General features: G+C 36.3%; 1 protein-coding gene across 3 annotated transcripts; it reads right to left on the bottom strand.

Moving 5' to 3' along the window:
* Positions 1–361: 361 nt before the first annotated feature.
* LOC136201243 (DEAD-box ATP-dependent RNA helicase FANCM) lies at positions 362–16,843 on the bottom strand. Of its 3 annotated transcripts, XM_065991867.1 has the most exons (24): positions 16,658–16,843; positions 16,237–16,573; positions 15,343–15,486; positions 14,891–14,973; positions 12,567–12,681; positions 12,285–12,376; positions 12,149–12,203; positions 11,950–12,071; positions 11,763–11,876; positions 8,712–8,905; positions 8,028–8,158; positions 6,419–6,479; positions 6,240–6,310; positions 6,021–6,070; positions 5,791–5,956; positions 5,509–5,636; positions 5,093–5,416; positions 4,944–5,010; positions 3,073–3,630; positions 2,846–2,926; positions 2,100–2,369; positions 1,875–1,926; positions 1,518–1,667; positions 362–1,164 (listed from the first exon to the last, which is right to left on the bottom strand). In XM_065991867.1, the coding sequence occupies exons 1-24, from the start codon at positions 16,703–16,705 to the stop codon at positions 585–587; spliced, it is 3,993 nt and encodes a 1,330-aa protein (XP_065847939.1). In that variant the 5' UTR covers positions 16,706–16,843; the 3' UTR covers positions 362–584. The 3 variants fall into 3 exon arrangements, with proteins under 3 accessions (XP_065847939.1, XP_065847940.1, XP_065847941.1); XM_065991868.1 differs by lacking the exon at positions 2,846–2,926 and having other exon boundaries at positions 363–1,164; XM_065991869.1 differs by lacking the exons at positions 14,891–14,973; positions 15,343–15,486; positions 16,237–16,573; positions 16,658–16,843 and having other exon boundaries at positions 363–1,164; positions 12,285–12,421; positions 12,567–12,631.
* Between the last annotated feature and the right edge of the window lie 6,399 nt (positions 16,844–23,242).

Raw genomic sequence — 23,242 nt, 5'->3', positions numbered from 1 at the left:
TTTATTATTTTATTATTAGAATTATTAATTATTGTAGGCTCTTAATAATTTGAGGAATTAAAGTTAATTTTTAACCATCACTCCTCAAAACGTCCTCAAATTTTAATAGAGATGCTCTTATAATTTGCTTTTCATATACATCCATTGTATCTATAATGAGTAATTATCAAATATATAGTTAAGCTTGTCCATGTCAGCAAATCGTTATATAATTCAACAATTTTCTAAAAAGTGGATATTTTTATTATACTTCATAAAATAAAGTTACAAAGCTAACCTGTAAAAATAATCTAAAGTCGATGGGATACTGTAATTAACCTGTAAAAATATGTACAATTTATTTGCAATAAAATTTTCATCCTGCAGCTATTGTGTATGAAAATGAGCTCATATGCGCATGTTATTTCTGAATTAAAGTTTATGTACAATAGATACCAACCTTTCTTTCTATGAACATTAATTTTTACAACTACTACATAATTACTATATAAATTACATTGATTTGTACTAATTTAGCTATCTTGCAAAAAAAAAAAAAGTTCCCGCAGAAATCTGCACAACTCTGACCTGTTCCGTTGTATTACTTACAATATTCCAAGGTCGAACGATGGAGAATTCTGAAGGTCAAAATTCTGTATATTTGAGTTAGGGACTGCATCCTGTTTCTGTGCTGACAATTCTGACCTGTTTCGAATAAGCATAGCAGCCTGAGCCTCTATTGCATCAAGATCAATACTTGCAAAGAATTGATCGTCAGGAAACATCTCTCCATTGGCATCACAGTTTTCAGTTGGACATTGCTGCATTGATTCTTTTTCATCACCAGGCAACAGCAAAGAGAATTCTCGCTCTAGATTGATTGCAGGAATATTTTCTGACTTATAAAAACTCAATTTCCTTTTCCTTGTCTCCAGATTTGTCTCGTTTTCACTTGGAAAATTAGCAGTTACACATGGTCTTGCTGCTGACATCCTGTCCATGTTCATCTCAAGGGTATCTTGATTTCTCTCGGCGGACTTATTGCCTGTTTTAGTTTGAGGGGTCGGTAAAAAGTGTGGTGTCTTCGCAGAGGAGCTTTTACTTGTCGAAGTACCACAATCAGGTGTGGCAGTTGTATATGAATGTGTTTCCCTCTCCATTGGTGACTGCGTGAGCAAAGAGCGCCTGCAGCATGAAATCAATTAGTCGACTGTCAAATATTTTGCGGTGGCAGCTTCTCCAAATTGAGAGCCCAAAATGAATCTGGTTGAATGAACAATTGGAAGAGATGAAGAGAATGATTTGAAAAAATCATCTTAGCACCGCATAGATTAACCCTTGTGGAAAACATTAATGATTCACAAACTAAGAGAAAAGCACCGAAGTACAGAATTGAACGTCTGATCAAGGATGATTATGCGCCTACGGATTATTCCAAAGTGGTTCTTTTCTTTTTATCTAATACTTGTGGACGTGTGTGTATGCACGCGCGTGCACGTGTATGTGTGAGCACGTGGGTGTGTGTGAGAGAGAGATACCTATAAACTGCCATCATGTCAATTCCACCAGCTTCAGTTCCAGTACTTGGTGCAGTAGGATTTGTCCTGTCATCTATAAAACTATCATCATATGAACTGTTCTCTTGGTGAACTTCCTCATCATCAGATATTTCAGCTCCAGAAGAAACCCTGTGTGTACCAAAAATACAGAGAATTTGTCATGGAAGAAATTCAGACACCACCATATATGTTTCACAGAAAATTGTGATGGAAGAAAAATATTTTTGTGAAAGATTTCCATTTCACTAAAACCAAAACTATGTGTTTGTAGGAAAAAAAAAGAAACAATTAAAATAACATTTGACTGCATATAGCTGATATTGAAATCTTGCTTACTCAGCTTCATCCTCAATGAAGGCGTTGACATTGCCAGTTTGCTTCCTTTCCCCTGAACATAACAAGACCTGCTGTATTACATTCTATTGCCAATACCGATTGGATACCGTACACCCATATAAGGAGCAGGCATCCTTAGAAATAATGAACTAAGTACGAAACAACTCAAGGGAACAAGAATAACGACTTCTCTGGTGCTAGAATGAATTAATGTATTTAACTTGCCTTTACCACGGAGAATTTGGTGAGGACTGCAATCAGAGCGAGGTTTATCAAGCCTTTTAGGGTTTAAAGATTCTTCTTTATTGTCCCCTGCAATCATTTTTCTCTCAATTTCTCCAATTTTCCGCAATCTTTTGAATTTGCGTACTTGTTTAACACTTCCTGACTTGTCTCCAGAACTCAAAAGCCAATCTTTGCTGCAGCTACTTCTGGGAAGGTTTTCTAAGGGACTACTGGTTTCCTCAACTACTGGGGCAATTAAGGAGCTACCACCTGTTATAGCAACATATTCTCAAGTACATAAATTTTAATTTCATTTAATAGAAGAAAATGAACGTAATGAAATAATTAGGACAAAAGTAGGGGTTACATCTATTGAGAATAAAATGAGAGAAAACCGACTAAGGTGGTTTGGCCATGTGAGACGTAGAGCGCTTGATGCGCCGGTTAGGAGAACCGAAGAGTGGCAAAGGGATGTAGTGGTGAGGGGTAGGGGAAGACCTAAGCAAACTTGGAGGAGGGTGATCGAGAGTGATATGAGTTTATTGGGAATTGAGGAAAATATGGTAGTGGATAGGACGGAGTGGAGGGAGCGAATCTGTGTCGCTGACACGACTTGATTTTCACGGTTTTATATGATGGTTCATGTTAGCCGACCCCGAATCATTTCGGGACTAAGGCTTTGTTGTTGTTGTTGTTGTTGTTGTTGTTAATAGAAGAAAATGAAGCATTTATTTGGCAGGTATTACCTTCTGGATCAGTTCTATTTTTATTTGGACTAGGAGAGTTTGGCAGCAGTTCAGCACACATTTTCATGGGTGAAATGTCCTCTGTAACAAAAAGAACTCATTCCTTTACCATTCAAAAGTCCACTCACGTTGCCAGCATAATTTAATAAATCTAGAAAAGAGTTGAAGCCAGCGAAATACTCCAAGCTATCAGCTTATGATTACAGAGTTCCATTATGAAAACTTACCAACATCATGGATTGGAGACTCTGGAACAATCCCACTTTGAATCATATTAGTTAGCCTGGGACTCATTTCAGAATTGTTATCGCACTCATCAATCAGCAAAGGAGGTGCCTTTACTTTTAAGCTGTCAAGTCCTTCACTAACACTAACTTCTTCCTTTGAAAGAGTTTTCTTTAACAATGGAGTCTCTGGAACTGTTTCGACCTGTTCCAGTTCTTGCAAGATATTAGACTCCGATTGTGCTACAGTTGCTATTAGTTGAGAACTCTTCTTGTACTCTTTGCATAGAGTCGTCAAATTGTAAGAATTTTGTTTAAAACAAAGTGGTGCCTCTTTCAATGGAAGGACAGGAACAGACAAAATTATGACCTCTCCATGAACATCTACAGATAGAAATTCAGAACCAAAAAGATAGGAATGGACTGGAGTACTTTGTGTACGAAGATCCAGCACATTATGGTTCTGGATTCTAGATTTCCCCATGGGCCACGCATCAGAATCAGTTACTTCTTCAGGTGATTTGGTGTTTGGAGAATCATAGCAAACAAGTAGATCTGCAACTGCAATTTAAGAACTTAAATATTTAATAAGCTGAACACATAATCGCGTCATATGAAGTGATAAATAGATCTTAAGTATTAGCAATCAACAACTTTCTTTTTCTCCCTAAAACCATTGAGAAGTTCATAAAATCTTGCAAACAAGTAGAGCTGGAACTGCAATTTAATAACTTAAATATAGAATAAGGTGAACACATATTTGCACCATATGAAGTAATAAATAGATCATAAGTATTAGCAATCAACAACTTCCTTTTTTCCCCAAAATTATTGAGAAGTTCTTAAAATCTTGGTAAACATCCAAGCATAAGGGATACAGCTAAAATATATGAAGGCAAAGAAAAATCTTAAACAGTCAAAAGATTATTAATCATCATCCCCTAAGCTGGAAGTAGGCTGTAACCGAGCCGAGCTTTGGCCTGCTCAGGCTCGGCACATCAGAAAATTGACGAGCTCGAACTCAAGCTCAATTCACCAGCTTTGCTTGCGAACAGCTCGCTAATTAAGTTCATGAACGTCGCTTGCAAACAACTCATTAATTATTTTATTAATTATATTAATTTGCAATTTCTTTAACACAAAAATACATAGTTTTGAAATCAACAAAACTGAAGTTTACACAAAAATACGTTGTTTTACATTTTTCCACTTATAGAAATATTATTATTAAAAGATAATTGAACTAAGCTTGCTCACGAGCATGTTCATGAACATTATAATCAAGCTTGCTCATGAGCTTGTTCATGAACCTAAAATCGAGCCTGCTCGAGAGCTTTCCTGTGCTCAAGCTCGGCTCATTTATAAATCGAGCCGAACACGATCGAGCTTTTATCGAGCTGAACATCGAGCCGCTCATGAGCAGCTCGGCTCATTTACAGCCTTAGCTGGAAGGGAGTAAGTTGCAGTACAGAAAAATGAAACACTTCCTGTGGCCTAAATGCTTCTCCAGTTTTATCAATGGTACAATCCTTAGGCTCCTAAAAGAGTAATATTTATAACTTTCTATTCTATAAAGAAATAATTGGAACAAAATTTGAGTTGGAAATTTGAATATTATCATCTATAGAAAGGGGAATAAGAACACACTTGCATATGAGTGCATTGATCATTGGCACCATATATTTTTCTCACAATGAATAGCAGAAGCGTTTTTATCTTTTGTTTTACTTTTTTTTTTCCTCATATGAAACAACGAAGAGCTAATGCGAGCATTAATACACAGTGAATTGTTCATTCAATTTCAAAAGCCATAGAAGCTTTCTGAATATCAACTCTTTTTGACAAACATTTTCAGCTACAGACAATTACAGTACCTTCTTTATCATTGCCCTCTTTTTCGACAGTGTCAACTCCTGACCGCTTGCCTGAAGAGATTTCATCCTGTTTCCAGCATAATTTGAAGTTGTAGGCAATTATGATACACTAAAAATTATAACTGCCAAAAGTACAATTGAAAGCAAACCTCGACAATCTCCCTGGAAAAAGATAAATTTTGTAGATATTGCATAGTATCAATCAACGTGTCTGTTCTACTAGAATGCATTACTTTATGCACTCTAGAAGGAAATGCCTGGCAATGAGGAAAGGCAATAAGAGATGGTCTCCAAGCTTTTCCACCGGGAAGCTCAAAATACTTGGCAACTAAACCAGCTTCTGCAGCATTTAGCTCTGCTATGAAAGCAGGTGTCTCCACAGCTTTATCATCTTTCACTTTCTTCCCACGAGGAACATATTGCTCAATTGATAGCTCGACAAATTGAACTTCTGGTTTAAAAATATGAGGTATCTACAATAAAAGTAAAACAAATATTATAGGTCAAGAGGATAACACCATTACAAATGAGAAAGATAAGCAGAAGACTTGTTAATAGATCTCACCATCCTTGGGCTGGGATGGAAAGTAAAGCTATTTATCCCCCCATTATGCATGTGTTTCCTAATGGCTCTGCTATTTGCTTGTTTTCGTAAATAGCCCTTCAATTCAGATCCTTCACAAGCTAAAACTAGTAAAACCTAGTCAAGGTACAACTTGACTATGCAGAGTAAGCACACATGAGTTTAGAGTAGTAAAATGATTTTGAAGTTACCCAGAATGGAATTATATTATCTAACCAAAAACAAACTTCATAAAATTCAAAAACCAGAATGTCAAAAGGATATCAACTCGTCCATCATGCTTCCTTCCAGTTCTTCCCATGCGTTGTATCATTCTTAGTGGTGACACATTAGCATCAAAGCATATTACAAGATCAACTTCCATAATATCCAGGCCTTCTTCACCAATCGATGTTGCAACTATAACATTGTATTTACCAGCTCGAAATTTCTGTTGGCAATTGAAGTAAGTGACTGGAAGGAGCTCAGGAAACAATAATAAATAACATGAATACCTCCAAAACAGCCTGTTGAACTTTTTGTGACTGCCCTTTAAGGGTTTTCCCTGTGAAAAATTCTCAAATTCATTATACATGGGTAGGAAGAATGCAGTGTAAATTCATTCCAGAAGATAAATTAAAGCAATAAATTAGAACGAAAAAGAAGGCATTGCTTCTTTTTGAAAGGAATGAACTCAACTGTAAACACAAAGTTAAAGGAACAGAATTGCAAACCTGTGCTTTGACCAATAAACTCAGTTGCTTTCACTATATCCGCAATGTTTGTCAGAGCGTCCATTATGTCCCTGTATATAAGCAGTACACGAGGAATGAATTTCTAGTAAAGAACATTTTGTGATGATAAATATAGGCTTGAACTAACAATGAAATGTACATGAAATTAACATTTCTACCTTACACTTCCTCTAAAATTGGAGAAAATTATCACCCTTGACTTTTGACAGTCGTTTGTTTCTGCAACCACATATTGAGCAAATATGTTCAGCAGCCTACGACAAAACTTTCAGGTTCGATGTGGATCGGATAAAATATGTTAAATTGTGGGGTGATTGCAAACTACATAATTTTTCAGACAATACGTGCAGTTCAAGAATAGAATATCATACTCAAAGGTTTGCCATCAAATATATAAACAATAAATCCATGTCTTCAAAATAAAGATAAAAAAAGAAGGATCATGACCAGATCCAAGTCCACTTGAGTATAAAATTTTACATGGTAAACCTCTTCATTTTTGTTTATGGATCTCCTGGCACAACACTGTGTTAATCATGCACTATCAAAAATTTCCTGCGGCCCAAATGCTTGCATGCAAATAAATAAAATTTGCATTTTGTACACTTTTAGCTGCAATCCAACAAAGAGGAAAGACAATAGCACATCATAACACCAAGCTAAAATAGTTAAAAATATTCAAATCCTCAATTTCTTTAATGGTTAGAGAACGGAAATCATATATCAGAAAAAAAAAACGTGGCAAAAACAAAAATGAACTCAAGGAATCTGAGGTCAAAGAATAACCAAATTTAAAATCACTGTCTAGATATAAATTTCAACCTTCTGGGGCCAATTTCAGGAATAAGAGAGTTTATTTTATAGTCCTTGTCGGATATTAATATGAATTGGACCTTTAACTATCAGTTTAAGCTTTTAGTTCAATTGGTTCCATGACATGGTATCAGAGCCTCTTTGACCAAATGAGGTTGTTGATTAAATTGCAGTACATGGTAATATGGGCTTGTGTTGAGCACGATTTAAGCTCAGTTGGCATTCACGTGCGGGGTGTATCAGATATTCATACGAATTGGGCCTTTAACTATCAGCTTCAATTGGTTCCATGACAGTTCTAAACTCCCATGCAAGTTTAAGAATATTGCCAGCTGGTTCAGCATTTAAGTGAGCCTTTCTAATCTAAAAGTCAAGGATTTTCTAAGAGAATTGGAGCTGCTTAAAATGAAACAAATAAAACCTTCGGATATATTCTATCTAGTGATCTTTATTATGAGTTTACCAGTCAGATTCTTAGTTTGAAGTTTGTATTCTGAAGCTCCATGCCAATCATGACTGGATGCTAGAGGTCTCTGCTTATCAATTCAATGTTACCAAATTCAGTTGACAATCATTTGAGAAGAATTAAACTTAGAGACATTGAAGATTGCTTGAGAGTATGACTGTCTTGTTCCTTGATGTGTTTGTTCCTGCCATTTTTTCTTCAGATTCAGAAGACCTTTTAATTTGCAAAATTCAACCATCAAACAACAACCTAAGTTAATCCCTTCAATCACTATTTATACGCTTTGGAGATAAATTTCCCCCAAATATTCTAAAATAGAATCTTAAAACCCAATCTCTCTCCTCTGTCTCAAGTTGAGGAAAACCTCAAAGCTACAAGAACTTCAAAGATTAAGCTTAAGCCCTAAGATAATAAGAAGTATAATATAATGGTTGTTAAATTCGAAAACACAATTGTTTGATGCAAAAGAAATATGGTATGCCACTCACTGAAATGGTCCGTAAGTACTTCCAACATTTTTGATAATTTGGGACTGGGTGCACCATGAGACAAGCTTCGCTCCATTGAAAGCTTTACTTTTCTTATGTCTTCATTTTTAGTCATCAGTCTTGCAAATGACCTGCAGCAATCATGCTTAAAAAGCTTAAGATAATGATAATGTTGGCAAATGGCAACGAAAGAAGAACTTTTGATCTTCAATACCAAAGACATCACTGAAATATGTTTATGCAAGACGTGCAGCTTGTTATGACATTCAGTTGGTAAAATCAAATGAGATTTGTCAATTTCTTGTTATTAATTTACCATATAGTACTATTATACTTGGTCAATGAAGTGGACATCTACACAAATAGTAAGGCATCCAATTTTTCAAGACATCTTTTTTGCTTGCAGGTTCTACTTCACCAAAATGGTTATGCAAGGAAAAGAAAAGCATGCATCTCAAACACCAAGTTCTAGTGCTTCAGTCAAGAATAGCCAGCATTGTATTCTCATAGAATATGAATATTTAGCCCACATTTCAGTAGGAATGACATCATGAAGTAGACTTCTATGATCTGGCAATGAATGAGCTTATTTCAAATGATTTAATATGAAAGTTCACATGAATACTGAAATATAATGCTTCAATGACTATGGCAGTACAGATTTGAGAATGCAAAATAACATACCCTACTTTCAACTTTTCTTCCAGCATCTCATATGCTGGCCTTATTCCATGACTTGAAAGTAGCTTACGGATGTGATAAAGAGTAATAAGACCAGCAAAGTAAACTTCAACTTCTCCATACTTGCTCTGATGAAGTTCAGAAGGTGGAGCTCGGCGAAAATTCTCCCTCGAATTTAGGAAATCAGGTGGGCTGAACTGTCATATGTCAATATGTAAGTATGTATATCAGACAGAATCTGCAAGTTACATTGAGATATAGCAGATAGCAGTTCAGCTATGCAAAAAATATTGCAAATTAGTTAGGAAGGTTCCAAATGAGTATCTTCAGTCATCATACTGCACCTTGAAAGTTTTTTTTTTCTCAAAACAAAATATTGGCTGCAAATTTTCTAAGCACAAGAGATCAACTTTTACATGATATATTTAGTGCAAAGTAGTTAGGAAGGTTGCCAAAAATGATTATCTTCAGTCATCATACTGCACCTTGATAGTTTTTATTTTTTTTAAGGAAAACAAAAGTGAAATATTGACTGCAAACTTCCAAAGCACAAGAGATCAACTTTTACATGATATCCAATAAATATTTTTTTTCCATTTTCAAAAATAAACTAAACAACATTTGATTTCTCCAGCTTATCCTAGCTCATCTCTAGTTAAATCTTCAACTTGTGACACTGCATCACTGGTTCAAAGGCCATATAGCGTTTGAAGACCTTGGAATGGAGATATCTGGCTAAAACTGAGGGAGGACACATATAGTGGTTTGACCATTATACATATGATTATTAATGAAGGGGACATGATGCTTAATAATAAGCACACAAAAAAGGCTATGTTTAGTAGAAATGATGTGAACAAAATGATAAGAAAAAAACAATTATTATTACTAACGGATCCATGCTTACTGTAACTAATAGAGTAAATGAAAATAAAAGGTGTATATCCCCAGGCATTTAGAGTAAGAACTAAGGTTCATATAGTGTAATAATGTTGCCTCCATCCAATAATGTCAATTCTCTTTGAAATCGAAATGTTATAAGAGACATTCTTTTAAGGCATTCTTAAGTAAAAAAAGGCACCAAGTTTACATTTCTCTTCAGTAGTAAGTGGTAAACTACAAGGCTCGTATGATTATAAACTCAATGAATAAAAAGAATTTCTATTGTTGATTCACTATGCTTACGCTATTGCACTATTTCCCTTTTGTTACCCTTAGTTTTTGTTCTTCCGCTTTGGGGAATTTAGAATATAATCTCTAAGAGAAAAGTGAGAAACCTTGGCAGATGATCACTGTATTAATAGTCACAGAATTGAGAATCTTTAAGTAAGTATTTACTTTAATTTTCTCAAACTTAGAATTGTTGAGAATCATTTGCTTTTCAAAATTAGAATTGCTTCTCTCACCCTTTATTTCACTTTATTTTTTCCTTTAGGGCAAATTTGGAATCATTAATAATATCTTGTCCTTAGCCGATCCATTCCATTCAGACCTATAATCAATGTATCTCCCAATAAATGATACCTAAATTCACTATTCGAGGTTTGATCATCCAATGACAATAATATTAATTCAGTTTGCACTCTGCGATGAAATTATTTATCAACTGAACTTTGGTCTAGTGGTTCTATCTTCCACTAATGAAGGTAGGGGTCATTTGTTCAATCCTGTAATAAATGTATAGCATGCTTAGGCTGTTATAGGGCTGCTAGTAGGGCCACTGTGTTTCCTTAATTGTAGGGAGAACCTTGTATAAATATGTGTATTCATCTTAAGTTTAATATATTCATATAGTCTTTCAGAATATATGGCATCCCATGTATTTTCTTTCTATTTACATGGTATTCTAGATAGTATAGTATCAGAGCCTAGATTGGCTTCTATTTCGGGTTTTTGGGTTGAGTTTCCCAGGTGTATCTCTGTCTGTAGAAGCTGGTCCTTGGATAACATTATTCTTCACATCATTCAGTCTCACCGCCCTGCCCAGCAGTTTCCCCTGCCGTAGATCAGCTTGTCTGCAAAGTCCAGTCACTGTCTGAGTAGCGTGTTCACACTCTACCACTCTCGCCAGAATTCCGTCCATATGTCAGCATCTGATGGCGTAGCAGCTCCTCTTATGACGCCGTCAATTGTTCTGGTGTCGCATCTATCTCCTCTCTCTACCTATCCGGTTAGTTTTCCGGTGAATCTCCTTTGTGTTGACATTTCTGCACTATGTTTCAACTGGAACCTGCTTCTCTGTTCCTGTCGTCTCTCCATCCCCTATCCACCTATCGGGTTTGCTCTTCTGGGTTGCATTTCCCAGATTATGTTTTATATCCTTAAGAACCTTGAGTTCCTTCCAGTGGAATTATTTTTAAGACTGTTATCTATAGCTCTAGCAAGTTGAGCATGATTAATATCCATGCTCTAGCTTGAGGGGGAGTGTAATAAATATATAGCATGCTTAGGCTGCTAAGGCTGTTATAGGGCTGCTAGTAGGGCCACTATGTTTCCTTAATCGTAGGGAAAACCTTGTATGATATGTGCATTCATCTTAGGTTGAATATATTGATATAGTCTTTCAGATTATATGGTATCCCATGTATTTTCTTTCTATTTACATGGTATGCTACAAATATAACTTACAAAAAAATCCCCCTTCGCCGGTATCTACCATCTAACTTTTTAAATAAATAAAATAAATAACTAAGATTAAATTGTTTTAGGAATTTAAAAAACTAATAGGTGCTTATAAAAATAAATAAATAAAAAAAAAAGCCATGAGAGAGCACAAAAATGACCATCCCTACTTCAAAAGAGCTGCTTAAATAAACGAAAAAAAGTTGCAATACCGGTGTCATTTCAATAGGAATCTTCATGTAAGCTTAATAAATGGAACTTTATGTATTATGGATTTGCAATCAGACATGGTGATAATATATAATAAAAACATAACAAGTACATTCATACAAATGCAAAGCCATGAAACAAGGGGGAAAAAATTGACGTCTACTCAACCATATATACATGTAAGAGAAAAAATTGTATGAATGTCTGGTTTGAGAGCCTTACAGTTTTAAAGTCTCTATTCTGGAGAAGTCCCAATCCAGTAAGCTTAGCCACATATGGACGTATCACCTCCAACAGCAGTTTGTTTACATCAACCGTATCTTTTCCCAGCACAACCTAGTAATATAGCAATTAACTTTGCTTATAAACTTACGACAACAACAATTTCATAGAACAACCTTGTACACACCTCAAGCAATTCGATCTTTCTGTTATGTACATATGGAATGACATCAGAATCATCTTCGGTACGATATTCAAGTGTTGATATATGCAAGTTATTAATAATATTCTGAACAGCCTGCTGCTTTGCTGAGCAAATCAATCTAATGTAAGTACTTGAGATATTACATCTTTTTACAGAATAAAATAGATCAAGTGTAACTTACATCCAGGTGTTGCAGTCAGGGCTAATATTCTTAGCTGCACTGGTACTGCCATCAACTATTCATTGAAGAATCAATACAAACGACCAGATATTTCATCTCAAAGGAATAAGAACTAGAAAGAAACAGAATGACAAACCTCACGAACTGCGACACAATAAGAATAATTTCCTAATGCACGATGAGCCTCATCAATCACCAAACATACCAGATTTCTTACCAAACATGTGCCTGAAAGAAGTCGTTCCATGGGAAAATTTTAGCTCTCAGGCACAACTGTAAATAATTATGCAAGTGAAAGAAACAAAATATAAGTTGTCAAAGATGATCATTTCAAATTCATACTATTTCTAGCATAGTATAGTAAGGAACATCTCCTTTGCTTATGGCAGGGATATTAAGATACAAATCAGAGCAATACCGGCTTGAATATCTTTCTCCAACACTTGTGGAGTAACAAAAAACACTCGTTTAGTTTGCCAAAAGCATGCTCTTTTTGTAGGACTTAGCTGACCTGTCATATCAATTGTCCATTCCTGCAATCAGTTTATAATTAATTGATTATTGTTACAGATGTAAATATTAGTAAATGATATAGTTGTAAATAGCTTAATCTTAAAGTTAATCTTAGGGTTTAATATTAGGAATAATTTATGTAACCTTTCCTAGTTTAGAACTTCTATACCTTAATACATACTCACGCCTTTTTCATCAATAACATACACAATATATTTTCTCCATTCTCTTTGAATTACATGGTATTAGAGCTGCACTAGTGAGCAGTTTATTTCCTGTTCATTTTTTCCATTCATTTCCAGTCTACCTAGAGAGCAGACATTTGGAAACCTAGGGTTCCAGTCCTCATTTTATCTCACCGCCACAATGCCACTCCCAGAAGAAAAGCCTTGACCCCATCGTCCTGCCCCTCAAATCTGGCAACCAACAGAGGTACGAGTAGCCTCCATGTGCCGCCATCAGTTCCGCCACCTCTCCCACGCGCAGGTGCGTGTAGGCACGTGCCGCCACCATCTTGTCTGCGGTAAAGACTTTCCGGATTCTTATTGGTCAGTTCATCTTGGTGTGGTGTCTGGAATTTTCTTGTGCATTCTTTCTGTTCTGTGTTAGACAAACATACTGCATTTTTTATTATTGGGCATTTGCTATTGTGCTTGATTTGCTTTTTTATTGGAATTTGTGGCTTTAGAACTATTGTGATCACTCTGTTGTGGTATTTGTGGTTTGGGAATTATCGAACTTTTATTTGTTCCAGTTTTTTTCTGTATGTCAAACGAGATGAAAGAGGTTGCTACTACTGTGTGGTTACTAATTTATTCCTGTCTTGTCCAAAATAACTGATCACAAATTGACTAATCCAAATTTCTTTGATTGGTCCAAAACTATCAAAATTAATTTGCGCGGTATTAAGACAGGTCTCCACTTGACTAATGATCCAAAACTTGATGATAGTGATTGGAAGAAGGATGATGCTCATCTATTTCTTCAGATTCAAAACTCTATCGACAGACATCATTAATCTTGTCAATAACTTAGAAGATGTCAACGAACTGGTGGAATATTTGCAATTCTTGAATCCTGGAAAAGCTAATATTTCATGTATCTGTGACGTCTGTAAGAACTTCTATCGTGTTGAGCAAAAGGGTCAACCTGTTCAGGCTTACTTCATGCATTTTAAGATATATTTGAAGAGCTGAATGATTTGTTGCCTTTTAGTACCGATGTTAAAGTGCAGCGTACTCAACAAGATCAGATGGTCTTGATGAGGTTTTTGGTTGGACTTGGACCCGAATATGATGTTGTTACCTCTTAAATTATCCCCAGTGCTGAAATCCTAGTTTGAATGAGGTTACTCGTATTCTGTGGAGTGAAGTCACTTCTTCAATTCCAACATCTAGTGCTCTTGTCAGTCACAAAATTGGATCTGAACAAAGGAAGTGAAACGGAATATAAAAAGTTCAGATGAGGGAGGTAGAGTTGTTTTGCTACTATTGCCATGAGCCTCATCACACCACATGCACTTGCTACAGAATTGGTTTGCTCATGTTGCAACTACTGATACCCTAACTCTCATCTTTTGTTTCATTATATACACATTCCGCAAAAGAGTTTGATAAGTACCAAGAAACATTAGCTTTGAAAGATTCTTCTTCGTCTATGCTAATGTTGTCAGGTAACTCAAATAAGTGCCTGCTTTATCTTCTTCAAAATGGGTTATTGATTCTAGTGCCACAGGTCATATGACAGGTAATCCTAGTCTTTTTCATATTGCATCTATTCTTGTGGTTCATGAACAAACCAAGCATATTGAAGTGGACTGTCATTATGTTCATGAGAAGCTAGAACAGAACATAATGTCTACAGCCTATGTCAGGGCTAATGAGCAACTTAGAGACATTTTCACTAAAGTTTTAAATATTCGGGCAAAACTATAATTGTAACAAGCGGGGAATGATAAATATCTATGATACGGCTTGAGGAGGCATGTGACATATGTAAATATGTGTAAATGATATAAATGTAAATAGCTTAATCTTAGGAATCATTTATGTAATCTTTCCTAATTCCTAGTTTAGCACCTATATACCTGTATTTATACCCAAGCCTTTTTCATCAATAACATACAATATATTTTCTCCATTCTCTCTGAATTATAATTATGATGAAGCATATGCTTCCAAGTAGAAACATATGAACAATCACTACAATGATAAGCTGAAAGCATCTTACTTGTGGTATTCCTACAATGTTGTGGCATGCTTCTATTTGTTGCATTACAAGTGGTCGAGATGGAGCAGCAAAAACTATTTTCCCTTCCAAGTACAAAGCAAAGATACCTATCAGACTTCAGGAAAATCATAAAGCAAATGACAGAAACATAGAGTTGATGCAGAACTGAATAAAATCAGCACTTCCATCCCAAGGAAAATACAAACAGTGAAACTATGTATTAGGAAATATTTTTCACATCCAATTAACTCTTTATTTAGGAATATAAAAATGGATGTGCGCACATAGTTAGAGACTTGGAATGCCAGTTCTACATTACTAAGATTCGAGTTCAATGAATGAAATCCTAAAATATGAAGCAGTATGTTAATCCTTTTTAGACAATGAAGACATGAGGAAAGTTCATGAATGAAGCAGCATGACTTGGTAGTGTAACTAGTTTTACATCTTACCATTTGGAAACCATCTGAAATAGTTAAACATAACCACTGCAGCGATAAGTGTCTTTCCCAGTCCTGTTGGCAGTGCTACTAATGTATTTGAAAATAATGCTGTCTTGGTTATAGCCAATTGATAATCACGAAGTGGAATATTAACTGAAAGATAAAACAAAAAGGAAGAGGAGAGGTATAAGTTTTTTCTCCTGGTATTCAGAGTTAACATTTCTTTTAGTTTTAAAAAGGAAAAGATTGATCTATGTGGATCAAAATAGCATGTTTCAGTTCATAAGAACAAAAATCAAAGCACATACAGAAAGCCCCTAGCAAAAACCTAAGCAAGCATAGTCATACATATATATTTATAGTAACAGTTTAACTCTTTTAACATTTATTTACATAACTATTTCAATATTTCAATGTGCATTATCAACTCCTAAATATTTTTTCCACCAAATTATTTAAATAATCAACAATTACATTGAACTCTGATCATGTGTGGCTTATGATACATGATTAATTTAATCATGTTTGATTTTGCAGAAGATATTCAGTATATAACAAGTATCAAAGTGAAAATTATAAATCTCTAAATCTTATATTGATTGCCTAGGCACTACAAACAAAGCCCGAATCAATAACAATCATAGAACATCAGTAAGGAGCAGATAAAGCTAAATAATTGCCCCACGAAACCACACAAAAAGAATCAAAATTGAATTTCTTCTCAACTCTCAGTCTTTTCAAAACACTTGCTAAAAGAAATAGTAACAGGAAAACAAAAGGCATTATTGCTTCAAATTTCCACTAAAAGAAAAGCATTCTTGCTTCAAAATTCCACTGAGACACTTGCCCAAAACCTCCCAACATAAACAAAAAGCACTTCGAGGGAGTGAAAGATAGCATCACCTGGGTAAATCCAAGTTTTAGCTGCCTCAGGATCAATCTCAATGCAGCATGGTCTCTCTTCATTGCCCTCAACCCAATACTGCTGGTTCGGATCATCAACCAGGGGAGTCCGAGGAGGAGTTCCAATACTCACCCCCTTCCCAAAGAAACTATCGAGAGTGGATTGCTTACAAGGCGCAGTCTTTTTTGTGAAGTTATTTGAAGAAGAAAAATAATTAGAACTATTAGGAGGAGGAACAAAATGGGAAGAATATGAATTAGTGGGTAATGAAGTAGAGGATTGAGCGCTTTGACATGCGACATCAATTTGTCTCACAGCAGCTTCCCAATCAAAGCCCTATATGCACAGACAGGCAATTAGAGAGGAAGAAATAAATGTGAAGATACAAAAATATATGAATGAAAGTGGAACTGAACTTACATCGTCATCGTCATCGTCAGGGAAATCGAGAGGATTAATAGAGGTCATTCGGGAGATTAGATTTAGCGGTGGAATCCGAAATCGAAAGTGTGCGTTTGGATCAGTTCTGGGGGAAGAGAAAAGAGAATGGGAAGAAATAGAAACCCTTCAAAGGGAAGTGAGAATGGCGGCAAAACTTGAAATTAACTATGAAGATGCGGAATGAGGAGGGAGAACAAAGCCAGGAAGAGCACTCAAAACACAATGCAGGCTGTCGAATTCAAGCGGGCTTAAGCCCATTATCCGATTGAGAACGACTGCACAAAATTAACCAAAAAATGATATTAAAATTAAAAATAACAAATACTAATAATCGAAAAAACGATTTTTTCTTTTCAAAAAAAAATCTTAAATTAACAAAAATTATAATATGTTGTAAATGTGTGTCTCTTATTACTTATGGGTGTAACATATATATAGATGTAACAGGGGTATAATGGTCATCCATTACATTATTTGTAACACTCCCCCTTGGATGTCCATTATACAAAATAAGTAAATACGCTTGGGGATGCTGCCTCATTAAAAACCTTACCAGGAAAACCCAGTGGGAAAAAAACCATGGTCAAGGAAAAGAGTGCAACACGCATTTACTCCCCATCATGAATACATAGCTAAAAATCTTTACAACGACGTAATCCAATGCGATAAACTAACTTCTTGAAAGTAGCAGTTGGAAGCGCCTTGGTGAATAAATCTGCCAAATTGTCACTTGAACGAATCTGTTGAACTTTCACATTACCATTCTTTTGTAGATCATGGGTGAAGAAGAATTTTGGTAAGATATGCTTCGTTCTATCTCCTTTAATGTATCCTTCCTTCAGTTGTGCAATACATGCAGCATTATCTTCATACAAAACTGTTGGAGCTTCTTTTCCGGTAGATAGACCACAATCTTCTCGAATATGTTGAGTTACAGACCGTAACCATACACATTCACGACTAACTTCATGAATAGCTAAAATTTCTGAATGATTAGAAGAAGTAGCTGCTACGGTTTGCTTCATAGAACGCCAAGAAATTGCAGTATCACCACATGTAAACACATATCCCGTTTGTGATCGAGCAGTATGAGGATCAGAAAAATATCCTGCATCAGCAAAACCAATCAAGTCTTCTTTGGACTGGTTAGAAAAGAATAAGCCCATATCTTTCGTACCTTGAAGGTAACGGAATACATGTTTAATCCCATTCCAATGCCTTCGGGTTGGACATGAGCTAAACCTTGCTAACAAATTCACAGAAAATGATATGTCGGGTCTTGTATGACTAGCAAGGTACATCAATGCCCCAATTGCATTTAAGTATGGTACTTCTGGACCAAGAACTTCTTCATTGCTTTCCCGAGGACGGAATGGGTCCTTATCCACATCAAGTGATCTTACAACCATTGGGCTACTCAACGGGTGTGCTTGATCAAAATAGAATCTCTTAAGCACCTTTTCTGTGTATGTTGTTTGATGCAGAAGTATTCCATCTTTCAGATGTTCAATTTGCAATCCCAAGCAAAATTTTGTCTTTCCAAGATCTTTCATCTCAAATTCTTTTTTCAAATATTCCACTGTATGTGAAATCTCTTCAGGAGTTCCAATGATATTTAAATCATCAACATACACTGCAATTATGACAAATCCAGACCCAAATCTCTTAATAAAAATGCATGGGCTGATAGGGTCATTCTTATAGCCTTCTCTTATCAAATATTCACTAAGGCGATTATACCACATACGCCCTGATTGTTTCAATCTATAAAGAGATCTATTTAACTTTATGCAGTAATGTTCTCGAGAACTAGATCTTGCTGCTTCTGGCAGTTTAAATCCTTCCGGGACTTTCATATAAATTTCATTATCCAGTGGACCATATAAGTAGGCTGTGACTACGTCCATTAAACGTAAATCAAGTCCTTCTCTCATTGCCAGACTTATGAGAAACCTAAGAGTAGTTGCATCCACCACAGAGGAATATGTTTCTTCATAATCAATTCCAGGTCTTTGTGAGAATCCTTGTGCAACCAAGCGTGCTTTATATCTCACAATTTCTCCATTTTCATTCCTTTTTCTCACAAAGACCCATTTATGTCCCACTGGTTTTACACCTTTAGGTGTACGGACTACAGGTCCAAATACTTCTCTCTTTGCAAGAGATTTCAATTCTGTCTCAATTGCTTCTTTCCATTTTGGCCAATCATTACTTTGTGTACACTCCTCAATGGATTTTGGTTCATGATCCTCATTTTTATGCATAACATCAACTGCTACATTGCATGCAAAAATTTCATCGACGTCGATTTTATTTCGATTCCATTTTATTCCAGACATGACATAATTAATAGAGATCTCTTCATTCTCAGGTACCTGAATTTCTTTCTTTGTCATGTTTATAGTCTCTTCAGGAGATCCTTCATTGTTCTTTGGTTCCTCGGAAAGGCCATTGTCAATTTCTGCTCCTTTTCTTTTTCGAGGATTCTTATCTTTGGAACCGATAGGTCTACCACGCTTCATGCGTGTGTGAGACTCATTAGCAGTTGGATGTTGTCCTTCAGGGACTTCAATTATATATGGAGCATTTACAGCTGGAATATGTGATTTGGTCACTCTCTTTGGGTCAGAAAATGCGTCTGGCAATTGATTCGCTAAGTTTTGTAAATGAATTATCTTTTGAACTTCTATTTCACATTCTTTAGTACGAGGATCAAAATGAGACAGAGATAATTCATTCCAACTAATTTCTTTTTCCAACTGTTTCTTTTCTCCCCCTAATGTTGGAAAAACTGACTCATTAAAATGACAGTCAGCAAATCGAGCCTTAAATAGATTTCCAGTAGCTAGCTCTAGATACTTAATGATTGATGGGGATTCAAAACCAACATATATTCCCATCCTCCTTTGAGGACCCATCTTAGTGCGTTGTGGTGGAGCAATTGGAACATATACCGCACATCCAAAAACTTTCAAATGAGAAATATTTGGTTCCTGACCAAGAACCAAATGTGATGGGGAGAATTGTTGATTACTCGTTGGCCTGATGCGAATTAATGCTGCTGCATGTAATATAGCATGTCCCCAAGCTGATATTGGAAGTTTGGACTTCATAAGTAATGGTCTAGCAATCAACTGCAAACGTTTGATTAACGATTCAGCTAGACCATTTTGTGTATGAACATAAGCTACAGGATGTTCAACATTTATCCCAATGGACATACAATAATCATTAAAAGCTTGTGAAGTGAATTCACCAGCATTATCGAGGCGAATTGCCTTCAAAGGAAAATCTGGAAAATGTGCTCTTAATCTAATTAATTGAGCAAGTAATCTCGCAAACGCCAGGTTGCGAGTTGATAATAGGGAGACGTGTGACCATCTAGTCGAGGCATCGATTAAAACCATAAAATATCTAAATGATCCACACGGTGGGTGAATTGGCCCACAAATATCTCCTTGTAAGCGTTCCAGAAAATTGATTGATTCATGTATAACTTTGGCTGGTGAAGGCCTAATTATTAATTTTCCTTGTGAGCAAGCAGCGCATGTAAAATCATTAGGAAGAATCTGCTGGTTCTTCAATGAATGTCCACATGAATTTTTGATTATTTTTCGCATCATTATTGAACCCGGATGGCCTAATCGGTCATGCCAAACAGTAACATTATCAGTAAACTTCTGGTTTACTATAGCATATGATTCAATTGTACTAATATTAGTGTAGTACAATCCAGTGGAGAATGCAGGTAATTTCTCAACAACATATTTAGTGCCTTGGGTAATACTCGTGATTTGAAGGTATTCTACATTTCCTTCACTTATTGTCTCAATATGATATCCATTCTGACGGATATCTTTAAAACTCAATAAATTTCTTTGAGACTTGGGAGAGTATAATGCATCCATAATGTCAAATTTCGTTCCCATAGATAATAATATATTTGCTCTTTCGGAGCCTTCAATAATCTTTGAACTACCCGATATAGTATTAACACAAGTTTCTTTCATTGTCAAATGAGAGAAATATTTCCTACTTCTTAGTATGGTATGAGTAGTTGCACTGTCTGCTAGACATAATTCTTCACTATCCATGTTCTGAACCAATAGTGCAACAAATTGAATAAGAACGATAGTGGCTAGGATCGTCTACGATTGATGGGGGGCGTGCTCAGACGGCTAGGGTTTCGTCTACGATTGATGGGAGGCGTGCTCAGACGGCTAGGGTTTCGTGCTGATAACGTGTTGTAAATGTGTGTCTCTTATTACTTATGGGTGTAACATATATATAGATGTAACAGGGGTATAATGGTCATCCATTACATTATTTGTAACATAATAGTTAATAATTCATAAAATTTGATGATTAATCCACTGTATATATGGTTTCAGACCCGTGTGCACGAACTTTTTTTCCATTACTTTACTAATATATCTATTTATAAAAAAAATTAATAAAAATATAAATTAAAAAAATACAAATATTATTCAATATTTATATTAAAATAATGTAATTAAATAGAAAAAATAATTTACTTTATATTATTAAATTTGAAACTATATTTTAAGTATAATTATATGTTTTAGCTTTTTATTTTTAACTTTTGAAATTTACACCCACATTGATCGTGATTAAAACCCAAAAATTTGATAATCAAATTTAAAATTCCATCCTCTTTTTGAACCAAAAATTCTATCATCTTAATTTTTTTTGGTAGAAACAGGAAAGGAAAAACAAACAAACAAAGAACAACTAACTTGGGATCAGCCTAGGAAAGCTAACCCCAAGAAGAGAAGAGAGAAAGATAGGAGGATCAGAAAGGGTAGTAACGCCTAATATCCCCTCATGACCAGCCGTCGCCAAGCGATCCGCAACCCGGTTTTGCTCTCTGAAAATGTGGCTGAACTTTACGAACTCAAAGGAAGAGCAAAGCCTTTTAATAGCTTTGATAAGGTTGCGGCTATTAAGACAAACAGCATGATTATCAGAAATCATTTTGATGGCCTCCGTGTTATCAGACTCCACAGATAACCTCTTAACACCCAGACTCTTGGCAAGCTTGATACCAGAGAGAATACCCCAAAGCTCCACAGAAAAGGAAGAGCCCAACCCTAGATTCTGGGTGAACCCAGACAGCCAGGCGCCCCCCGCATCTCTAAGAACACCTCCGGCAGCAATCTTTCCATTGTTAAGGCAGGAGCCATCCGTATTCAACTTCACCACCCCATCTCTAGGCCTGCTCCAACCAACGAGGTGGACATCTCTTTTCTGGGTAGACCTGGCAAGGGAATCCCCTTTGAAACTCTCAGTAATAATAGAGAGTTTTTTTTAGAAGAACTCATCTAAGTTAGGAATAAAAACAGTTTTATCACCAAAAATCTCCTCGTTCCTCCACTTCCAAATTTGGTGACAGATGATAGCAAAGAAAATGTCACCATGCTCCATGTTAGCTAGTAATTTCCCACTAACACCATCAGAGAACCAGTCATACTCAGAGTGGGCAAGGAAGGAAGAGAGAACGTGGTGTGGGAGAATTTTCTTCCACACCTCTTTACTCTTAGAGCAGTCCCTAAGAGCATGGCATAAAGTTTCATCATGGCCTCTGCATCTACTGCAAGCTCCTGAATCCACCAAATGCCGTCTGTGCCTATCCGAATTAGTAAGCAACTTGTCCTTAACTCCCAGCCACAGGAAACTCCTAATACGGTAAGGGACTCTAAGGGCCCAAATGGATTTCCAAGTATCAGAGAGAGGATCGGACCTGTTGAGGGTAAAAGCTTCAAAGGCCGATTTGCAAGAATAAGCTCCATTGTTAGTCAGGGCCCAGCAATGCCTATCATTATCTTCCTCTTGATTACTAATCTTCACTCCCCTAATTCTAAGGAGAGTATCCAGCCTAAAGAAGGTATCAAACTTTGACCAAATCCAGTCCCCCTCAGAGTCCACCACATCGGCAATCCTCCAGTTACGGATATTACTAGGCAGGGGGGAGCTACACACTTCTAATAACGGTTTGTCTCCAATCCAAGTATCATTCCAGAAACTGATGGACTTGCCATTACCCACCTCCAGGCCAACCCCCAAGCAGAACTCTGCAAACACAGCGCTAAGCCCTTTCCAGAGGAAAGAACAATTGACAACTCTCTCCTTAGGGCCCCCAAAGATTTTGTCTTTCTGATACTTACCACAGAGAAGACGAATCCAAAGAGAGGAGGGGCATTGCCACATTCTCCAGAGAAGCTTCATTAATAAGACTTTGTTATTGTCCTTAGCTTGTCTTATGCTAAGACCCCCCATACTTTTCGGCTGGCAGACCTCCTTCCAAAGGAAACGCCGGTTAATTTTGTCAAGCTCATTAAGAACAGGCTCAGGCAGTCTGCAGGCTTGCATGATATGATTAGGAGCCGCGCAATTGACAGACTGAATTAAAGTTAGACGGCCTGTCAGGGAAAGAGAATTAGCTTTCCAACTAGCACACAACCCATTAGTTTTATCCAGAGTCTCTTTAAAAGAGGCTTTGGAAACTCTGTCACTATGGAGGGGGACCCCAAGATACTTACCCAA

This window comes from Euphorbia lathyris, chromosome 7 (genome assembly GCF_963576675.1).
Source record: "Euphorbia lathyris chromosome 7, ddEupLath1.1, whole genome shotgun sequence".
In the NCBI taxonomy this organism is placed as follows: Eukaryota; Viridiplantae; Streptophyta; class Magnoliopsida; order Malpighiales; family Euphorbiaceae; genus Euphorbia; species Euphorbia lathyris.
Note: the sequence above shows the minus strand (reverse complement) of the source record. Positions and strands in the feature narration are given on the sequence as shown.